This window comes from Gigantopelta aegis, chromosome 15 (genome assembly GCF_016097555.1).
Source record: "Gigantopelta aegis isolate Gae_Host chromosome 15, Gae_host_genome, whole genome shotgun sequence".
NCBI classification, from domain to species: domain Eukaryota; kingdom Metazoa; phylum Mollusca; class Gastropoda; order Neomphalida; family Peltospiridae; genus Gigantopelta; species Gigantopelta aegis.
Window position 1 is genome coordinate 39100974 of NC_054713.1, and position 17256 is coordinate 39118229.

Genomic DNA, 17256 nt, shown 5'->3' on the forward strand with positions numbered 1-17256 from the left:
TTAATTTAGATATAAGCACAGAAATAAGTTGAAATGAAAATGAACTGATATACAAAATCATACCTGGCCTTTACACAAATGATATAAAGCTAAAGTCGACGCTAAGTGTTCTGCTTCTTTAACATTTTCACACAAAATGTCAGGACAGACTTCCAACATTCCTCCTTCCTTCTTTCTATCCACTCTACATCTAAAACAAAAAAAAGGAATATTAATTAATGATACCTCAGCATATTTTAAATTATAACTGTTTGGTATCTGACATTGATTATTTTGCTACATGAGAGACAGAAAGAGCGATAGCGATACAGACAGACAGACAGAGTGAGAGTGAGAGTGAGTGAGAGAGAGAGTGAGAGTGAGAGTGAGAGAGAGAGTGTGAGAGAGAGAGAGAGAGAGAGAGAGAGAGAGAGAGAGAGAGAGAGAGAGAGAGAGAGAGAGAGAGAGAGAGAGAGAGAGAGAGAGAGAGAGAGTGCGAGAGACACAGAGAGAATGCATGACAGAGAGACGGAGTGCGAGAGAGAGAGAGAGAGAGAGAGAGAGAGAGAGAGAGAGAGAGAGAGAGAGATAGAGAGAGAGAGAGAAGAGAGAAACAAGACCAGAAGTGCATGACAGGAAGAGTGCGAGAGACAGGAGAGAGAGAGAGAGAGAGAGAGAGAGAGAGAGAGAGAGAGAGAGAGAGAGAGAGAGAGAATGCATGACAGAGAGACGGAGTGCGAGAGAGAGAGAGAGAGAGAGAGAGAGAGAGAGAGAGAGAGAGAGAGAGAGAGAGAGAGAGAGAGATAGAGACACAAACAAGAGAGAATGCATGACAGAGAGTGCGAGAGAGAGAGAGAGAGAGAGAGAGAGAGAGAGAGAGAGAGAGAGAGAGAGAGAGAGAGAGAGAGAGAGAGAGAGAGAGAGAGAGGAGGGAGGGGAGAGGTTCATGTGCATCTCATTTGTTGAGGCAGTGAGTTTTAACAAGACACCAATGAAGCCCTCACTTGCATTTGAAACAAGCCTGTTGCTGTATTTTCTGGTATTTCGGTGCGTCACTGCGGGGAAGGTGTTTCCGGACCCAGTCGATGAGAAACTGTTTGGGAGACTTTCCCGTCCACTGCTGGCGAGTGTATTCAAAATGCCTCACTATGGCCTTCGTTACGACAACAGGTGCTAGAATACACAGAGATCTCTATTAATATCTTAAGTGGAAGAGAGCTAAAACATATTCATTCAGACAACAAACAGGTGTGATGGAAAAAATATCAACAACTTTTAAAGCAAATATGTTTAGATTGCTAAATAGTATTTTTCAAGATTTATTGGCTTTAATCATGTGTCACATTATGTATTATATGCCTTGTCATGACTGTGTCGGGCATTTCCTATATTCTCTAGCAACTCCCCCCTCTCATCTTAATGCACCACACTTAAAGAAATCAAGAATGATTACCAGTAGATGAGTGTAAACTATATTATTATCCATATGATTCAACATAACCGAGTTAATAATAATCATATGAAGCACACGTGTAATAACAAGTGTAATGACGTAATTCTGGGAAGCGATGTCATAACATGGCGTTCCTTCTCCAGTCCTAGCTCAGACAGTGCATTTGAAATATGACGTCATTTCGTCATTTCTTTCAAGTTGTTGCTGAAACATTTTGAGTTGGGTCTTGTTATTCATAAAGAAAACAACAATAATAATATGGATAATAAAGAAATTATTACACTCGCGTGTGAGTTGTACTGATTTTATGAAACTCATGTCATGATTCATGTATTACCCTCGCTCTCTCTTGGGTAATATAATAATCCTGACACTTGTTTCGTAAAATCAGTACGACACACAAGCTCGTATAATAATCTTTATTTTATTAATAACTTGGACTTTGTCTTATTTAATGACACCACTGGAGCACATTTGTTTATAAAAAAGATTTCCAATTTTACGTTTAAACTTGAGAAATAAAATATACTTACTGTTTTTATCATTCACGATATGCTCAAGTTTTTTTTTGTGTGTGAATATATTTTGAAAATAAATCATTGGCCTAGATTTTCTATCACACACTTTTTATATCATTAGTTGTCGGTACTAACTGAAATGCTCTGGTCGAATGGTGAATACTGTTCGACATACCTCAGCATTAATTGTCATTCTAACATTTGCAGGATAAAGCTAATACTCTAAGGCCCAAAACACACTGGATCTGGGCCTAGGTCTGGATCTGAATCTGGCCCTGTGCTTATAAAACTTCTAGACTTTAATAATTAAAGTCCAGACTTTAACGTAATGCTATTTGAATGGCGTTGCCATGACGTTAAAGTCTGGACTTTAAGGTTTATAAGCCTGGGCCAGGTGAGTGTGGCAAAGACGCCATGTCTGGAGTATTTTGAAGTCTGAGTCTGTAACTGTTACATGTTTTCAAAATATATCAATACGTTCATATCTTTAGATAGATTTATTTTTATAAACATCAAAAATAAACATGGGACATACCTTTCCTATTGGTTATTAAGAAAAATGAATGAGTAAAATTTGAAAAGTGTGCAACTGTCAGTCTGGCAGTGTAAAAATATAGCACATGTCAATTGCCACATCTGTAGTTGACGTCACATTCGATTCAATGAGTTTTATGTTAAACTGGCACCATACTTGCCAGACCCAGACCCTAAGGTGATAACTTGTTGTTTTTTACTCATACCTTTGGGTGCCTCTGCTGCGACTCTCTCTTCCATTACTCCAAATCCAAGATCAAAACACTCATCGTCCGAATCACCAGCCGAGTTATCAGTCGGTTCTGCAACGGTCGAGTTAATTGGTGGGGACGTTTCCATGGCAACATCAGAATTCTTCGTTGCAATGGCATCTTCTTTGTCTATGCTACTGATCTTTACAGCTGGGTTAAAAGCGGGATGTTTTTCTAGTTTCTCCATAGCTGTTAATAATAAAAAAAACCCCAAGAATTCTGTACAATTAAATGTCTTGCATACCTTAACATTATTCAGTGTTGCTTGTAGTTGCATCCATAGATGCTATTTCAAGGCATGCTAGCCATTAAACATTTATTCTGTTCTATTCTCAATGCAAGTTAAAAAAATTACTAAAATAAATAAAAATAAATGTAAAAAAAACCCCAAAAACCTTTTAATTTGATTTTTTTTCTTGCATGAAAATATTAACGTATAGTTTATGAGAAAGGAGCTAAATGGAAAACTTTAAAGTTGAACTAAATGTTAAACTAAATGTTAACGTTCACACCATGGCTGGTGGTGGAAAAGTTATACCTACATCTCTCCTTTTTACTTTGTAATTGCAATACCCACCCCCCCAAAAAAAATAACAACCACAAACCACCCACTAGATTTGTAAAATGCCAGCCAGTTAAAGGTTGCTGTTTTTAAATTTAACTCTCAATTAAAAAAAAATTTCAGCGACTTAAAGTACACACTTTTATATTATAATTAGCAAATTTTTTGTATAACTTTCATAAACTCTAATTTACAGACTAGTAGCACAACAGTTGGGTTTTTTGTACATCTATATTCCAATAAATTGATATTCAATTTTTTTTTAGTTTAAAATGTAACTTGATACCGCCCACAAGGATCTACAACCAATTTGTCTAATCAAGGGAGAAAACTCATGTCAATAACTAATGCCTGAATACATACCGAGCATAAAGTCACGAATCCTTTTGGAAAGTTGCTTCTGTTCGTCTTTGTTCCATTGTTGCTTAGCAATGGCAGCCTGCTCCTTAGCATCTAGCAGTTTAGCTGTCAGTATTAAGTACTCTTCGTTCTGTAAATTAAAATAAATCAAGGCAATGTATTTACAACAAGCAGTGTTCTAGTAGTTTAACCGATGATTAATAAATCAATGTGCTCTAGTGGTGTCGTTAAAGAAAACAAACTTTAGCTTTGATTATAGGATTATTCCCCCCACCCAACACCATAACTGATATATCAAGCTTGTGGTATGTGCTATCCTGTCTGTGGGAAAGTCTGTATAAAAGATCCCTTGTTGCTAATAAAAAAATATAACTGGTTGCCTCTAAATCTACATGAGTATTATCAAATGTTTATTATCTAACAGCTGATGATTAATTAATCAATGTGCTCTAGTGGTGTTGTTAAACAAACCAAACATACATCCAATAAACAATCCATCACAATTACCATATGTCATTTAATAACTGTTTCTCGTTCCAGCCAGTGCACCACGACTGGTATATCAAAGGCCGTGGTATGTCTGTCTGTGGCATGGTGCATATAAAAGATCCCTTGCTGCTAATCGAAAAGAGTAGCCCATGAAGTGGTGACAACAGGTTTCCTCTCTCAATATCTGTGTGGTCCTTAAGCATATGTCCGATGCCATATAACTGTAAATAAAATATATTGATTGCATCATTAAATAAAACATTTCCTCCTTCCGTTTTTTTATGAGAAAAATTTGACTGGTCAGATTTGGTATAATGAGCAACTTGAATACAAATGAACTATTTGACACCAAACAGCCATAGTTTTGAAAAATGTGATGTTAAATATCAGATCCTAAATAACAAACAAACATTTAAACCACAGTTATTAGAAGGAAATGAAGCAAATGGTTTATTTAACGACGCACTCAACACCTTTTATTTACGGTTATATGGCGTCAGACATATGGTTAAGGACCACAGATATTGAGAGAGGAAACCCGCTGTCGCCACTTCATGGGCTACTCTTTTCGATTAGCAGCAAGGGATCTTTTATATGCACCATCCAACAGACAGGATAGTACAGACCACAGCCTTTGTTACACCAGTTGCGGAGCACTGGCTGGTATAAGAAATAGCCCAATGGGCCATATTAAAAAAAAGTTGTTTTTTCCCTTGCTTGTCTCTCCCATATACAAATTTAATTTTTAGAACAATTTAATTTTACTTCATTTCTCTAGTGAAGAATTCCAAAAAGGGAGATAACTCACTGGATCTGGTTCCTTGTCGTCTGTCTCCTCTTCTGAGGAATCCTTGTCGGCAAACTGGAGAATCCAATTCTTTACCGACTCTTTTTCTTCCTTCTTCACTGGAGCTTTTGCCTAAAATATGTTTAAAAACAGACCCATTAATACAAAGAAAGAAGTTGGTTTTGTTTAATGACACCACTAGAGCACATTTATTAATAATGATTGGCTATTGGATGTCAAACATTTGGTTATTCTGACATAGTCTTAGAGAGGAAACCTGCTACATTTTCCCCATTAGTAGCAAGGGATGTTTTATATGCACCATCCAACTTACAGAATAACACATACCACAGCCTTTGATATACCATGAAAGTCAAACTTGATGTGTAACAGTACATAAAGTTAAGAGAACATTTTGTTCAGTATCGCGTCCTGATTCGCTACGCAAATTTTAGAGATCGCTATACCATTTTGAAATATTAAACAGTATTTGCTAATCAATTTTCAGTTGACTCGTAATATCGCCAAGAATTTTTTTTTAAACAAAATGGTCCCTGAATTTAAACAAATTCTTTTTAGCTCAACATCTGGTGACATTCTGAAAAAGAAGTCTGGAAAACTATACGGTACAGATGGAAAGACAGACAGACAGACAGATGGACAGACAGACAAGACAGACTGACGGATATGAAACCTATAGTTCAGTTGGACTGGTAGGGAACTAATAATCATTAAAAGAGATTTTATCATCATCGTATAAACGCTACAAACCTTTGGAGTCTCCATTAAGTTCTGCGGCAACATGGCTGCATCCACTTGCAGTGATTGGTCAAAAGTTGGGCGGCGTTTTTTCTCCTCCCTTAGAAGAGTTTCAGAGAATCCAACAGGAAGCTGATCTGTTGGGTTAAGAATTTTTAAAATAAGAATTGAAAGATTATTAAGAATGAGACACTAATCATGATGGAAACAAAAACTGCACCTGTTTATGGCCAAACAAAATAAATATAAATTTCTGGTCTCTGGTCAGTGCACATGTCGATTTGGCCTATCAGCGCACCGTTAGGGGTGTTTAGACACAAACACTCTGTGTCAGCTATCAGCTTACCATTAGGGGTGTTTAGACACAGCCAGTCAAGAGCGTCGATGAGGTCTCCTCCATAGAATATACAGTTGGACATGGCCCCTTCAATCTGCTTGTGTGAAAACCCAGCATTTGACAGACTGTTGTACACATCCTGAAACAAAATATGAAACAAATATCAAGTTTGTTTAGTTTAACAACACTACTAAAGAATCTTGTTGGGTTGAACTCAGAAGGGTCGAATACACTGCAACACTCGAACCAAAAACGAAGTCCTGAGTTACACTTACACACTGTTGAACGAATAGTTAAGTCGAACACTTTCTTGAGCACTGACGGGGTTCGAGCCAATGGGATTCAACTGTAGGCCTATATTTATTAATCACCAGCTGCTGGATGTCAAACATTTAGTAATTTTCACATAGAGGGAACCCGCTAAGTTTTCAAGTAAAAAAATCCATGTGCACTATCTCATAGTTTCCTGTATGGTTACCGCCACGTATTTATTTTTGTTCATACTGATTTAGTGTTTTTCAGAATTTGATATTAATAATTCAGTAATACTAAACAAGAAGAAGTCAAAATATATAGCTAGCAGGGTTTTTGACAAAATTAATTATTCTTATCATTACTGCTTTTCTTAACCCTAACCCCAAACGTAACCCATTTTCTTGCTTAACCTGTTGACAGGCAGGACGTAGCCCAGTGCGACATCACTCGCTCGATGTGTGGTCGGTGTGGGATCGATCCTCGTCGGTGGGCCCATTGGGTTATTTCTCGTTCCAGCCAGCGCACCACAACTGGTATATCAAAGGCCATCGTATGTACTACCCTGTCTGTGGGATGGTGCATATAAAAGATCCCTTGCTGCTAATCGAAAAGAGTAGCCCATGAAGTGGCAACAGCGGGTTTCCTTTCTCATTATCTGTGTGGTTCTTCACCATGTTTGACGCCATATAACCATAAATAAAATGTGTTGAGTGTGTCGTTAAATAAAACTTCTTTTTTTGTTGTTGACTGTGGTTACATTCAATTCCATAACGCCATACCCAAACATTTCTTTCTGGCAGAAACATTGGTTAGATTAGATTTTCATAACTTGCATTTCTTTTCAATTATTAAAAGTTCATTACACTATTCAAACTAGTTTGAGTCAGTTGTTGTTTAGTTGTTTTTCAAATAATCACTGGCCATTTCATCATTGGTATTTGAATACTATTTTCAAACCGAATACCAAACACGAGTTATAATAGTATATCAATGGTATATTTACATTACAGGGCTTCTAGATTATGGTAGCCCTACTCCCATGGCTAGTGATATTCAATGTTGGGCTAGTAAATAACTACTATCACCATGCCCGACGGCTAGTGATTTTTTTTGGGGGGTCAAATGCTGCATTTGAATCTATTTTGCAAAAATATGAATATCCTGTCCATCCCCCACCCACCCCAACCTAAGGGTTTATAAGCTCTATCTCCCTCTTTAGGTAACATATCTGATTATTACTATTAGTAAAACTGTTTACTTAAAGTAGGGCTAGTTAATTTTCAATCGTGGCTAGTAAATTTTTAAAATCACTGATCCCATTGGCTAGTGGATGTTTTATACAAATTCTAGAAGCCCTGCATTTATTTTGAACTAACAATATATATATAGACACAGTCTACTACAATACATACTGTTAACTTTTTGCTTGTTAATCTCTTGGACACTTCACCCTGTGGCGCCCTCTGTTGTTGTTCTTTCTGTATCAGGGCAATAATGTCACGCTCCAGTTCATCGGGAATAGAAACCTGAATAAAACGAATGTACAGACACAAAAAATCATTGGTAAAAATTAAAGGGACAGACCCTACTTGTTAAACACTAAGGCATATTTTCCCCATAGACCCTAGTTTCAACCAGTAAATAGTAACAATAAGTTTGGTCAATTTACAAACCTGTAACAAATTTGGATACAAGAGTGTGTAATAAGAGTTTGTGATGTTGAAATACTCTTAAAAATAAGACTAAAACACGACTCCATAATCATTACTTTTCAGATGCATGTGCATTTTTAAAAATATGAAAAATGCATTTTGTGGTATTAGAAACACCAGGATGACTAAAAACACTTCGGTTGTAAGGAAATGGTCTGTCCCTTTAACAAATATATCCATTTACTTTGGGGACTACAGTGATAGAAATAAGCAGAATTGTTTTACTAGTCCAACGGACAAATGCATCTAGAAGTGTACTTATCCGTCAATATTTTCACTTGTCCAAATAAATGGTTTGTTTTATTCAAGTACAAGGATAATGTTTTAATTTTTTTTTTAAATGAAACTGCATTGAACATTTTTGCTTATCCACAGGACAACTACCAAGGTACACTTTGCTTGTCCGAATAGATTTTCACTTGTCAGGACAAACGGACAAGTGCTTATTTCGAACGCTGGAACTATGTACAGTATGTACAGTAGTATTGAGATAAACATAAAGACAATCTCAGAATTACATTTTTCGTTTGCCAGGCCTCGTTTTTCATCAAATTCGACCAGAATCCTGGATTCCTACAACTTTACATTACAGGAGTCCAAAAGAATCAAATTTATTCATGGATTTCTTTTGTAACAGGTGTGAAGTTACTAATTAATTCAGAATTTGATGCTAATATTGATAATAAATAACTATTCACTAGCGTAGGAAGTGGGAGTGTGGGGTGAAGGGGGCCATGTGCCCCCTCCCCACTTTGTAGCAGCAGCGATGGTTTATATATAATATATATTATTTATACATGTATTTATATACAGTTGAATCCAGTTAGGTCAAACCCTGTCAGTGATCGACCTATTGAGTAGTTCGACCGATCCATTCGGTTAATCGTGTAAGTGTAACTCGGGACCATTTCCTGTTTGCGTAACCCATTATATCCAAATAAATAGTGCTCCAAATTCTGTGCGAAAAAAAGAGAAAAGGTTACGCAAAATTAAATTTGCATGAGCAATGTGCAAATGAAATTATCGTTCTCGCAATTTTCTGAGGGCTGTGTATTTCCAAGACAGAAACCTTTACCACAGACTTCAAAAGGCATTGAGCATACGGATGAAACGTCTTATTTCTTTCACAGACAATGTAATTCAACACTTACCTTAGGCAATGAGTCCACCGAGCCATCTGCCACTGAAGTTGCATCACTCTTAGTTAATGAATATGTCTTCTTAGCTGTAAATATGAAAAAAGTATTCCGAGAGTACGGCTTAAAGCATTTACATACATGCCCTACCTCCATACTGGGCCTGGGATCGATCTCCGTTGGTGGGTCCATTGGGCTATTTCTCGTTCTAGCCAGTGTACCACAACTGGTATATCAAAGGCCGTGGTATGTGCTATCCTGTCTTCTGTGGCATGGTGTATATAAAAGATCCCTTGCTGCTAATCGGAAAGAGTAGCCCATGAAGTGGCGACAGTGGGTTTCCTCTCTCAATATCTGTGAGGTCCTTAACCATATGTCCGACGCCATATAACCGTAATTAAATGTGTTGAGTATGTCGTTAAATAAATAATTTCCTTCCTTTCCATACTGGGCCCAAAAAATGTTTGTATCTCCTAAGTACACAGGCTATAATTCTGTCAAAAACAGACCTCTACATTGCAACCGATTTGGTCACAGAAGCAACCATACATGGCAAAACACCCCAAAACTTGTACAGGCCTATATGAATTGAAGAAAATTAGCAAAAATCGAATTTAGGTAACCCATTTCTGTTTTGTGTCACATGTCATAACCATGTAAATGATTACCCTAATTGAATGTGCAAATGATAAATTGGTTGCACAAATGATTTAGCATGAACAAAACAATAATCCTCACAATTTTCATAGGCGTGATGTTGAAGTTTGTTTTGTTTAACGACACCACTAGAGTACACATGCATCGATTTATTGATCATCGGATATTGGAAAGAAAGAAATGTTTTATTTAACAACGCACTCAACACATTTTATTTGCGGTTATATGGCGTCAGACACATGGTTAAGGACCACACAGATTTTGAGAGGAAACCAGCTGTCGCCACTACATGGGCTACTCTTTCCGATTAGCAGCAAGGGATCTTTTATTTGCGCTTCCCACAGGCAGGATAGCACAAACCATGGCCTTTGTTGAACCAGTTATGGATCACTGGTCGGTGCAAGTGGTTTACACCTACCCATTGAGCCTTGCGGAGCACTCACTTAGGGTTTGAAGCAACCATTTTTTTCATTTGGCGACTAAAATATTTCATACTATCTAGAAATAGGCTGGTGCCATCTGGCTCCTAGATGAAAAAGTAAATGTAGAGGGCTGAAAAACAGGCCAAACCCCATGTAAGTCGAAACAGAAAATGGCATGAATATTATTAATATTAACATTTGTTGGTTGATTTTGACAAAAAAAGTTAGTTTTTTGTTTAATGACACCACTAAAGAACACTTGGCGAATTTTATTTTAATTTGGTGAAAAAAATGTGTGTGTAATACTTAATATTTTGTTGGAAAATAGCTATAGATTTTGCATTTTTAAAATGATTTGTCAAAATTTTCTGATTACCCAGAGCTGGCCCTGATTTTATAAACATTACTTAATTATTTTTAAAGTTTTTTCACTTCAGTTAATAATTATGATTGATCACACACCTTAAAAATTAACTTTTAACAATTATTTTATAGCCTTGCTCAGTTGCTACTCAGCCTACTAAAGTAAAGGCCAGATTTTACAATTATGAAATGGTCTTACACTTTTCATCTTTCTTTGTCTGTTTTTCTGTTGTGGTTAAACTTTTTGCCTGCTTCTTTTTACCCATTATTAAATTGATCAGATCAGAATTATTGACATAAATTACTTGTTTTCACTCTTAACAGCCCTTAAAAGCCAAACATGAACTGTCAGTGTCTAGCATGGGCGCAGCCATTCTACTTTGTTCTGTCATCGAAATCCCTCCTTAGCCACAATTCATTACTGGTCAGAGTGACAATCAGATTTTGCTAAAAATAAATTTGCACATTTAATTGTAACTGTATGCATGCACTTAAACAGTAGCGACCCATCATTTCTCAACATATTTAATTACTTCGATCCGACGCCACTATAAACTTTAAAGTTCCAAAACCTGTCTACCTAATGGACCGAAGTATTCCGAAGTACTCCGAATGAAACTATGACAAAAGACTTATATTTTGTTGCGCATCCTATTGGATGCCAGTCTATGATAGTTGAGTCATATGATTCACATGATTAGAAATGTCAAACTAAACAAGGTAGATTGTTTGTTTGGAGAACAACAAACAAGGAAATATTTATGACGCTCTGATGGTGTTAATCTATGATGCGACATGTTGGAAGTTCTACAACCAAAGCTAGTATGTTGTTTAAATATAGTTTACTGACAGTTTTTACGTAGAAATACAATGCAATTTACGTCAATAATCATATGTGGCTGCAGTGTATAGTAGTGCCATATAATTATAATTTACCAGTGGAAACAGTCATTACAGTTTGCATTGGCAGCTGACAGTGTTTTGCTTGATTATTAATTATTGTTTAATCATCTCTTTGTATAACAGTCCTCAACTATAAAATCCCTTAATTTAAATAATTTATGAACGAATTTTCATGAACATATGTACTTTATTCAACTTGGCAGAAGGGACCACCTGTTAATACATTTATGCTTTTATTTTTTTTTAATGGATGACTTTGGTTGTGACTAATTTATAGTTAACAGAATTAGTGTAGAAATCCCAGGACATAGGTGAAGAAGTGATTTTGTATACTTTGTATATTGTAACAGGGCATGAAATAGGAAGTAAATTATGACCTGTTATTATATTTTGTAATAGCAGGCCAAAAACAATATGTCTTGCTAAACGGCTTTACAGTGCATCAAAGTTGATGTGATAAATGTGGTGCTCAAAATACATATGCTCAAAATAATAATGGCCAAATTAACTATAAACATGCTGACCTCAAAATATTTCACCTCAAAACCACTGAAAAATATTTTAAAAGATTAATTAGATTAAAATAACTTGAAATGCATTTCTAAATATTGACATCTCTACAGCAGCTGCTAATGGCAGCACTTCCTGAACTACAAACAGTCAAAATGGTAATTCACAAGCAGGATCGTCTGATAAAATCACAGGTTCAGTAGCGCGTATGCCCTTCATGTGCACCCACAACTGCAAGGCAGCTCCTCCTCATTGACTGCCCGATGCTTGTAAAGACTGCATTAGGGATACGGTGCCATTGTTCTACTAATGTGGCACCAAATTCCTGCAAAGTCTGTGGTGGGTTCCTGAGAATGCACATGTGTCTTCCCAGCACATCCCAGACATGCTCGATGGGATTCAGGTCAGATGATCTTGAAGGCCAATCCATGACATTGATGCCCGCGTTCCTCAGGTAATCCCTTGTCAAGATGGCCATGTAGGGTGTGGCGTTGTCATGCTGACATGAGCTGCCATGAAGGGCACACGTTCCTGGGCCAGCACCTAGTCGCGGTATGCAGCAGCATTGACATTGCCACAGATGACAAGAAATAGAGAAAGTCCATTTCCACAGAAAGCACGCCAAACCATTACACTTCCGCCTCCAAATCTGTCAACTTTACTGACACAACACTGAGCATGATGTTCACCACGTCATCTCCAAATCCTCTGCCTGCCATCGGCAAATTGCAGTGTGAATCTTGATTCATCTCTAAACATGACTCTATTCCATTCCCTCGGAGTCCATCACAAGTGGCATTGTGCCTACGTGTGTGGAAGTGAGCGGTTCGCAGCCGATTTTGGATCATTTGCGAGGACACCCGACATCTGAAAAGTTCATTACTGGTTGCTGTAGGGGTCATGAAATGGTTGCGGAGGTGACGTAACACAATATGACGGTCATCTGCCTATGACGTCACACATGATCTACCTGGTCGGGGGCGATCAGCTGTGGTGCCCGTTTGTTGTATTCGTGTCCGCAGATCATAAATTGCCCATCGACTGCAACCCAATGCCCTTGCAATGTCAGCTACTGATGTTCCTGCATGAACATGTTGATGGCATGTTCACGCTGCACATTTGTGAGGCGTGGCATCGAAACACGTCATAACAAATATTGTTTTAATGTGTTTTTTCGTTGTGTCAGACTACTGTGAGCAAGTAACGATGAAAACACGTGTGCTCTTGTAGTCACATGACCAGTGGCACGTGCAAAACCACTTTTGCCTCTATGGTGTTGTGTAGACATTGCCATTGCAATATTTATTCGTGAAAAATACCTGCTTTCAACACTAATTGATTTTATTCAAATTTTAGATTGTGAAGTTTTTAATTTGACTCAGTATATAGAAGAAATTGGTCACTACTAAAAAACACCCCAAAACTTGTACAGGCCTATATGAATTGAAGAAAATTTGCAAAAATCGAATTTAGGTAACCCATTTCTGTTTTGTGTCACATGTCATAACCATGTAAATGATTACCCTAATTGAATGTGCAAATGATAAATTGGTTGCACAAATGATTTAGCATGAACAAAACAATAATCCTCACAATTTTCATGGGCGTGATGTTGAAGTTCGTTTTGTTTAATGACACCACTAGAGTACACAAGCATCGATTTATTGATCGATTTATTGATTATCGGATATTGGAAAGAAAGAAATGTTTTATTTAACAACGCACTCAACACATTTTATTTGCGGTTATATGGCGTCAGACACATGGTTAAGGACCACACAGATTTTGAGAGAAAACCCGCTGTCGCCACTACCTGGGCTACTCTTTCCGATTAGCAGCAAGGGATCTTTTATTTGCGCTTCCCACAGGCAGGATAGCACAAACCATGGCCTTTGTTGAACCAGTTATGGATCACTGGTCGGTGCAAGTGGTTTACACCTACCCATTGAGCCTTGCGGAGCACTCACTTAGGGTTTGGAGTCGGTATCTGGATTAAAAATCCCATGCCTTAACTGGGATCCGAACCCAGTACCTACCAGCCTGTAGACCGATGGCCTAACCACAACGCCACCAAGGCCGGTCGGATATTGGATGACAATTGTTTTGTAATTCTGACATGTAGTCTCAAAGTGGAAACCAGCTACATTTTTCCATTAGTAGCAAGGAACTTTTATATGCACCATCCCACAGACAGGATAGCACATACCACAGCCTTTGATATACCAGTTGTGGTGCAAATGTAAATTACATGAATTATATTTGTTTAATCCGTGAATTACCGGCCTGTAGAAAATTAAAAGTGGTCCCTTTTTTTTAAAATGTCACAGGTGTGATAGAATTTCACAGGACAGTAAATACCATGGCCTTTTTTAAGCCAGTTGTGGAACACTGACTGGATTGAGAAAAATAACAAAACACATGTAGGTCCACCAATGGGGATCGATCCTAGATACATGTAGATTACACACCCTTGCAAGTGCTTTACCACTGGGCTACATCCCACCACTGTGACCAGGAAGATGTAACATTGGGCGGCGTTTTCCTGTTGACAACATGCAGAAAGACACAGAAATAGATCATTATGTAATCCTCAGCTCTTACATAGATCATTATGTAATCCTCAGCTCTTACATGTAATTCTGTAAATAATAAAAAAAATATACATCTCTATCCCTTTTCACTCATGTATTGATTTTTTGATTGACTTCGGTGCAGTGAATTGGTTTGTCAGTCCAACATGTATTTATAACCTATATGTCATATTAATTATGGCACGACCTTGCATATATTTTCAGGGAAAATGTGCTCTGGAAGGCAAACTGACCTTGGGTGTTTTATGTTAATTATGATCATGTCCTTTTGGAAAATTTCACCACCACTTTTCTCTCTTTTTTTCCCCTTTTTTTATGTTAAGAGCCTCTCTCTTTGGTTTCAAATTACCTGTTTCCTAATAACATGTTTTTCATTTTAACTTCACACAGATTTATTAGGCGATATTTACTGTTCGATTTAGTGACAACAGACAGTTTGATAGTCAGAGATCATTTTTAGTATCTACCCATGTGACCCACAAACTGACTAATCAGCAGTCGGCAGATGCTTCCATCATGCAATCAGAATAAAATATACTGATGCTGACGGAATGCAGATCAATACATTGGTTCTTCAGAGCCCCCAGCTGAACCTTGATTGGCTCGTCTCCCTGTGTTGATTATTTATGTTAATAAATTAATGTAGTCACATTTATTCTTTGGCTTGCTCAGAGGAGTATGGATTTTTACCTTCCCAGTGCCACCAAATGGGAGGCCTTGCAAGGGATTGATTAAATTAATTTTTTCCTTGGGATAATGTTTTGTAAATTATGCATACATGCAGAAAGTTATATCATTATTTGCATCATGCTCATGCATAGTGAAAAAAAAGGGACATTTATTTTGCTTATTGAATTTCACTTCATTTTACTTGTTTAAATTACTCTAAAAATCAAGACAAGGCCATTTTCGTATTTAAATTGTTTTTCTTTGTATTGATCATGTTGCTATCATTGTGTGTAGGTAGATCATGTATAGTGATTAAGTGAGTCGGCCAATCCCTTCAACAATATACATGTACTACATGGATTAAATATTGTTTACGCCAAGGAAATATTGTTTAAAGTCACCAGTAGAGAATATTTTAAATGTTTTACATACCTGTTAATATCAACAAGTATATGTGTATTCTCACATAAGTATGTAAAAATTATTCACACTCGTATTCTCAAAAAAAAAAAAAAAAAAATATTCTGTTAATGAAAGGCGTGAATGAATGAATGAATAAATGAATGAATGGTTTAATGATACCCGGCACACAAATGTAGATCAGCTATCGAATGAATGAATTAATGTTTAATGATATGGTCTGGTCAGAGGGTTTTATGTGTACATATAGAGCAAGCTGTTGTAGCGCACGCCTGTCCTGCACGCAAGTGTTGACTTACGCCCACCCCTTCATCCAGGACAGGAAAGGATTTGGGATAGGTGCACAAGCAGCCTGACCAAGGTCAGTAGCGGGTGGGGGGTGGTTTTGGTGCAATTGAATTTGAAAATATCTCTTAAGATTAGGTTCAAAATGAAAAAAAGGTTGCATATATAATTCTTAAATAGGAGCTATTTGCTTGATTTGACTTGGTTGGCCAAAAATGATACCATAGCATAGTAATATATTTGAGCTCTTGGGCGTCTTAATGAAAGGCAGACAGCATTTAACTGTTTAATTATTTTTGGGCAAATTGCAGATGGATCTGAGAAATTCCACCTGAAGAAGTCAGCAAAATATATATTATTTTATTAGTTTGAATTTCCAAATTAAAATATTATCAACTGTATGTACATGTACAGTAAAACCCCTCTAAAGTGGACCCTCTGTAAACTGGAATTCTATCAAAACGTTTTTTTTTTGCAGGTCAAATATCACAAACTCTCTAATTCACATACCCCTTAAAACCCCTTAAGTGCTTTATACTTAGTCTGTTGAGTGTCCAGTTTAGAAGGGTTTCAATTTATATATCCGGTGGCCTCAAAAAAACAATAACCTTACTGAATATGGCTTGAAATATGAATTATTTAAAAAGAATTGGGACTGTAAATTTGATTTGGAATCGGTACTTTGTTCATTTTATTTTTACCCAGTATTTAATTTTTAAACATTAATCTACAGATCTCATATAATACATGAATATAGGCTAATACTAATTAGTGAGAGATATGAAATTTAGCGAACTACAACATTTCGCACCAATGTTTTTCAATTTTCTGTTACATATTGCACCCCACCCCACTTTATTCACATTCCTGTATACACTATAAAGTAATTTCATATTTTGTTGGTGTGGTACTGTCGAACGATACCGTTTCATTCTTCGGTTGGTAGTGGGCATGTTGCAACCTGGTACTTGGGGCGGACAAAGGTCGAATGGTTTTATATTTAGTTTTGTTTCTGTTGTGACAAGTGTTCTCGCTGCTCCATTTAAGCGGGGAGGACGGCCCGCTATTGCATTTTGCCGCCCCCCTTTATTTTTCTCCATCCCTCTTTATTTTCCCGCATCCTACTATATTTTACAGAACCCAGCTCCGCTATTTCATATTGGACACTGTTTTTGACACTGAAAAAAAAAAATCGATCATTTGGCACATTCGGCATCAAAGAAAACAAGCCGCGATGTGGAAAAACTTCAGTGGCTTGCGATAGTCACCATAACGTAATTTAACACTATTTTAACAGCCTTGGT

The 17256-nt window shown here is 37.1% G+C and overlaps 2 protein-coding genes across 11 annotated transcripts in view; one reads left to right on the forward strand and one right to left on the reverse strand.

Annotated features, from left to right (window-relative positions):
- The window catches only part of LOC121389963 (ATP-dependent RNA helicase DHX29-like), a 41220-nt gene extending 30262 nt beyond the window's left edge, over positions 1 to 10958 (reverse strand). Inside the window, exons 1-10 of the mRNA XM_041521640.1 lie at positions 10774 to 10958; positions 9148 to 9221; positions 7697 to 7810; positions 6039 to 6168; positions 5705 to 5829; positions 4955 to 5065; positions 3661 to 3787; positions 2691 to 2924; positions 984 to 1152; positions 64 to 190 (exon numbers count right to left, since the gene is read on the reverse strand). Of these exons, the coding sequence (XP_041377574.1) occupies positions 64 to 190; positions 984 to 1152; positions 2691 to 2924; positions 3661 to 3787; positions 4955 to 5065; positions 5705 to 5829; positions 6039 to 6168; positions 7697 to 7810; positions 9148 to 9221; positions 10774 to 10840 (1278 nt within the window). The 5' untranslated portion in view covers positions 10841 to 10958. The remainder of the gene's footprint in view (positions 1 to 63; positions 191 to 983; positions 1153 to 2690; positions 2925 to 3660; positions 3788 to 4954; positions 5066 to 5704; positions 5830 to 6038; positions 6169 to 7696; positions 7811 to 9147; positions 9222 to 10773) is intronic.
- A 313-nt stretch (positions 10959 to 11271) lies between these two features.
- Positions 11272 to 17256, forward strand: part of LOC121390710 (kinesin-like protein unc-104) — a 127555-nt gene continuing 121570 nt past the window's right edge. For all 10 annotated transcript variants that reach the window (XM_041522598.1, XM_041522600.1, XM_041522602.1 and 7 more), the window contains exon 1: positions 11272 to 11396. The gene's annotated coding sequence lies outside the window, so the exon portion shown is untranslated. The remainder of the gene's footprint in view (positions 11397 to 17256) is intronic.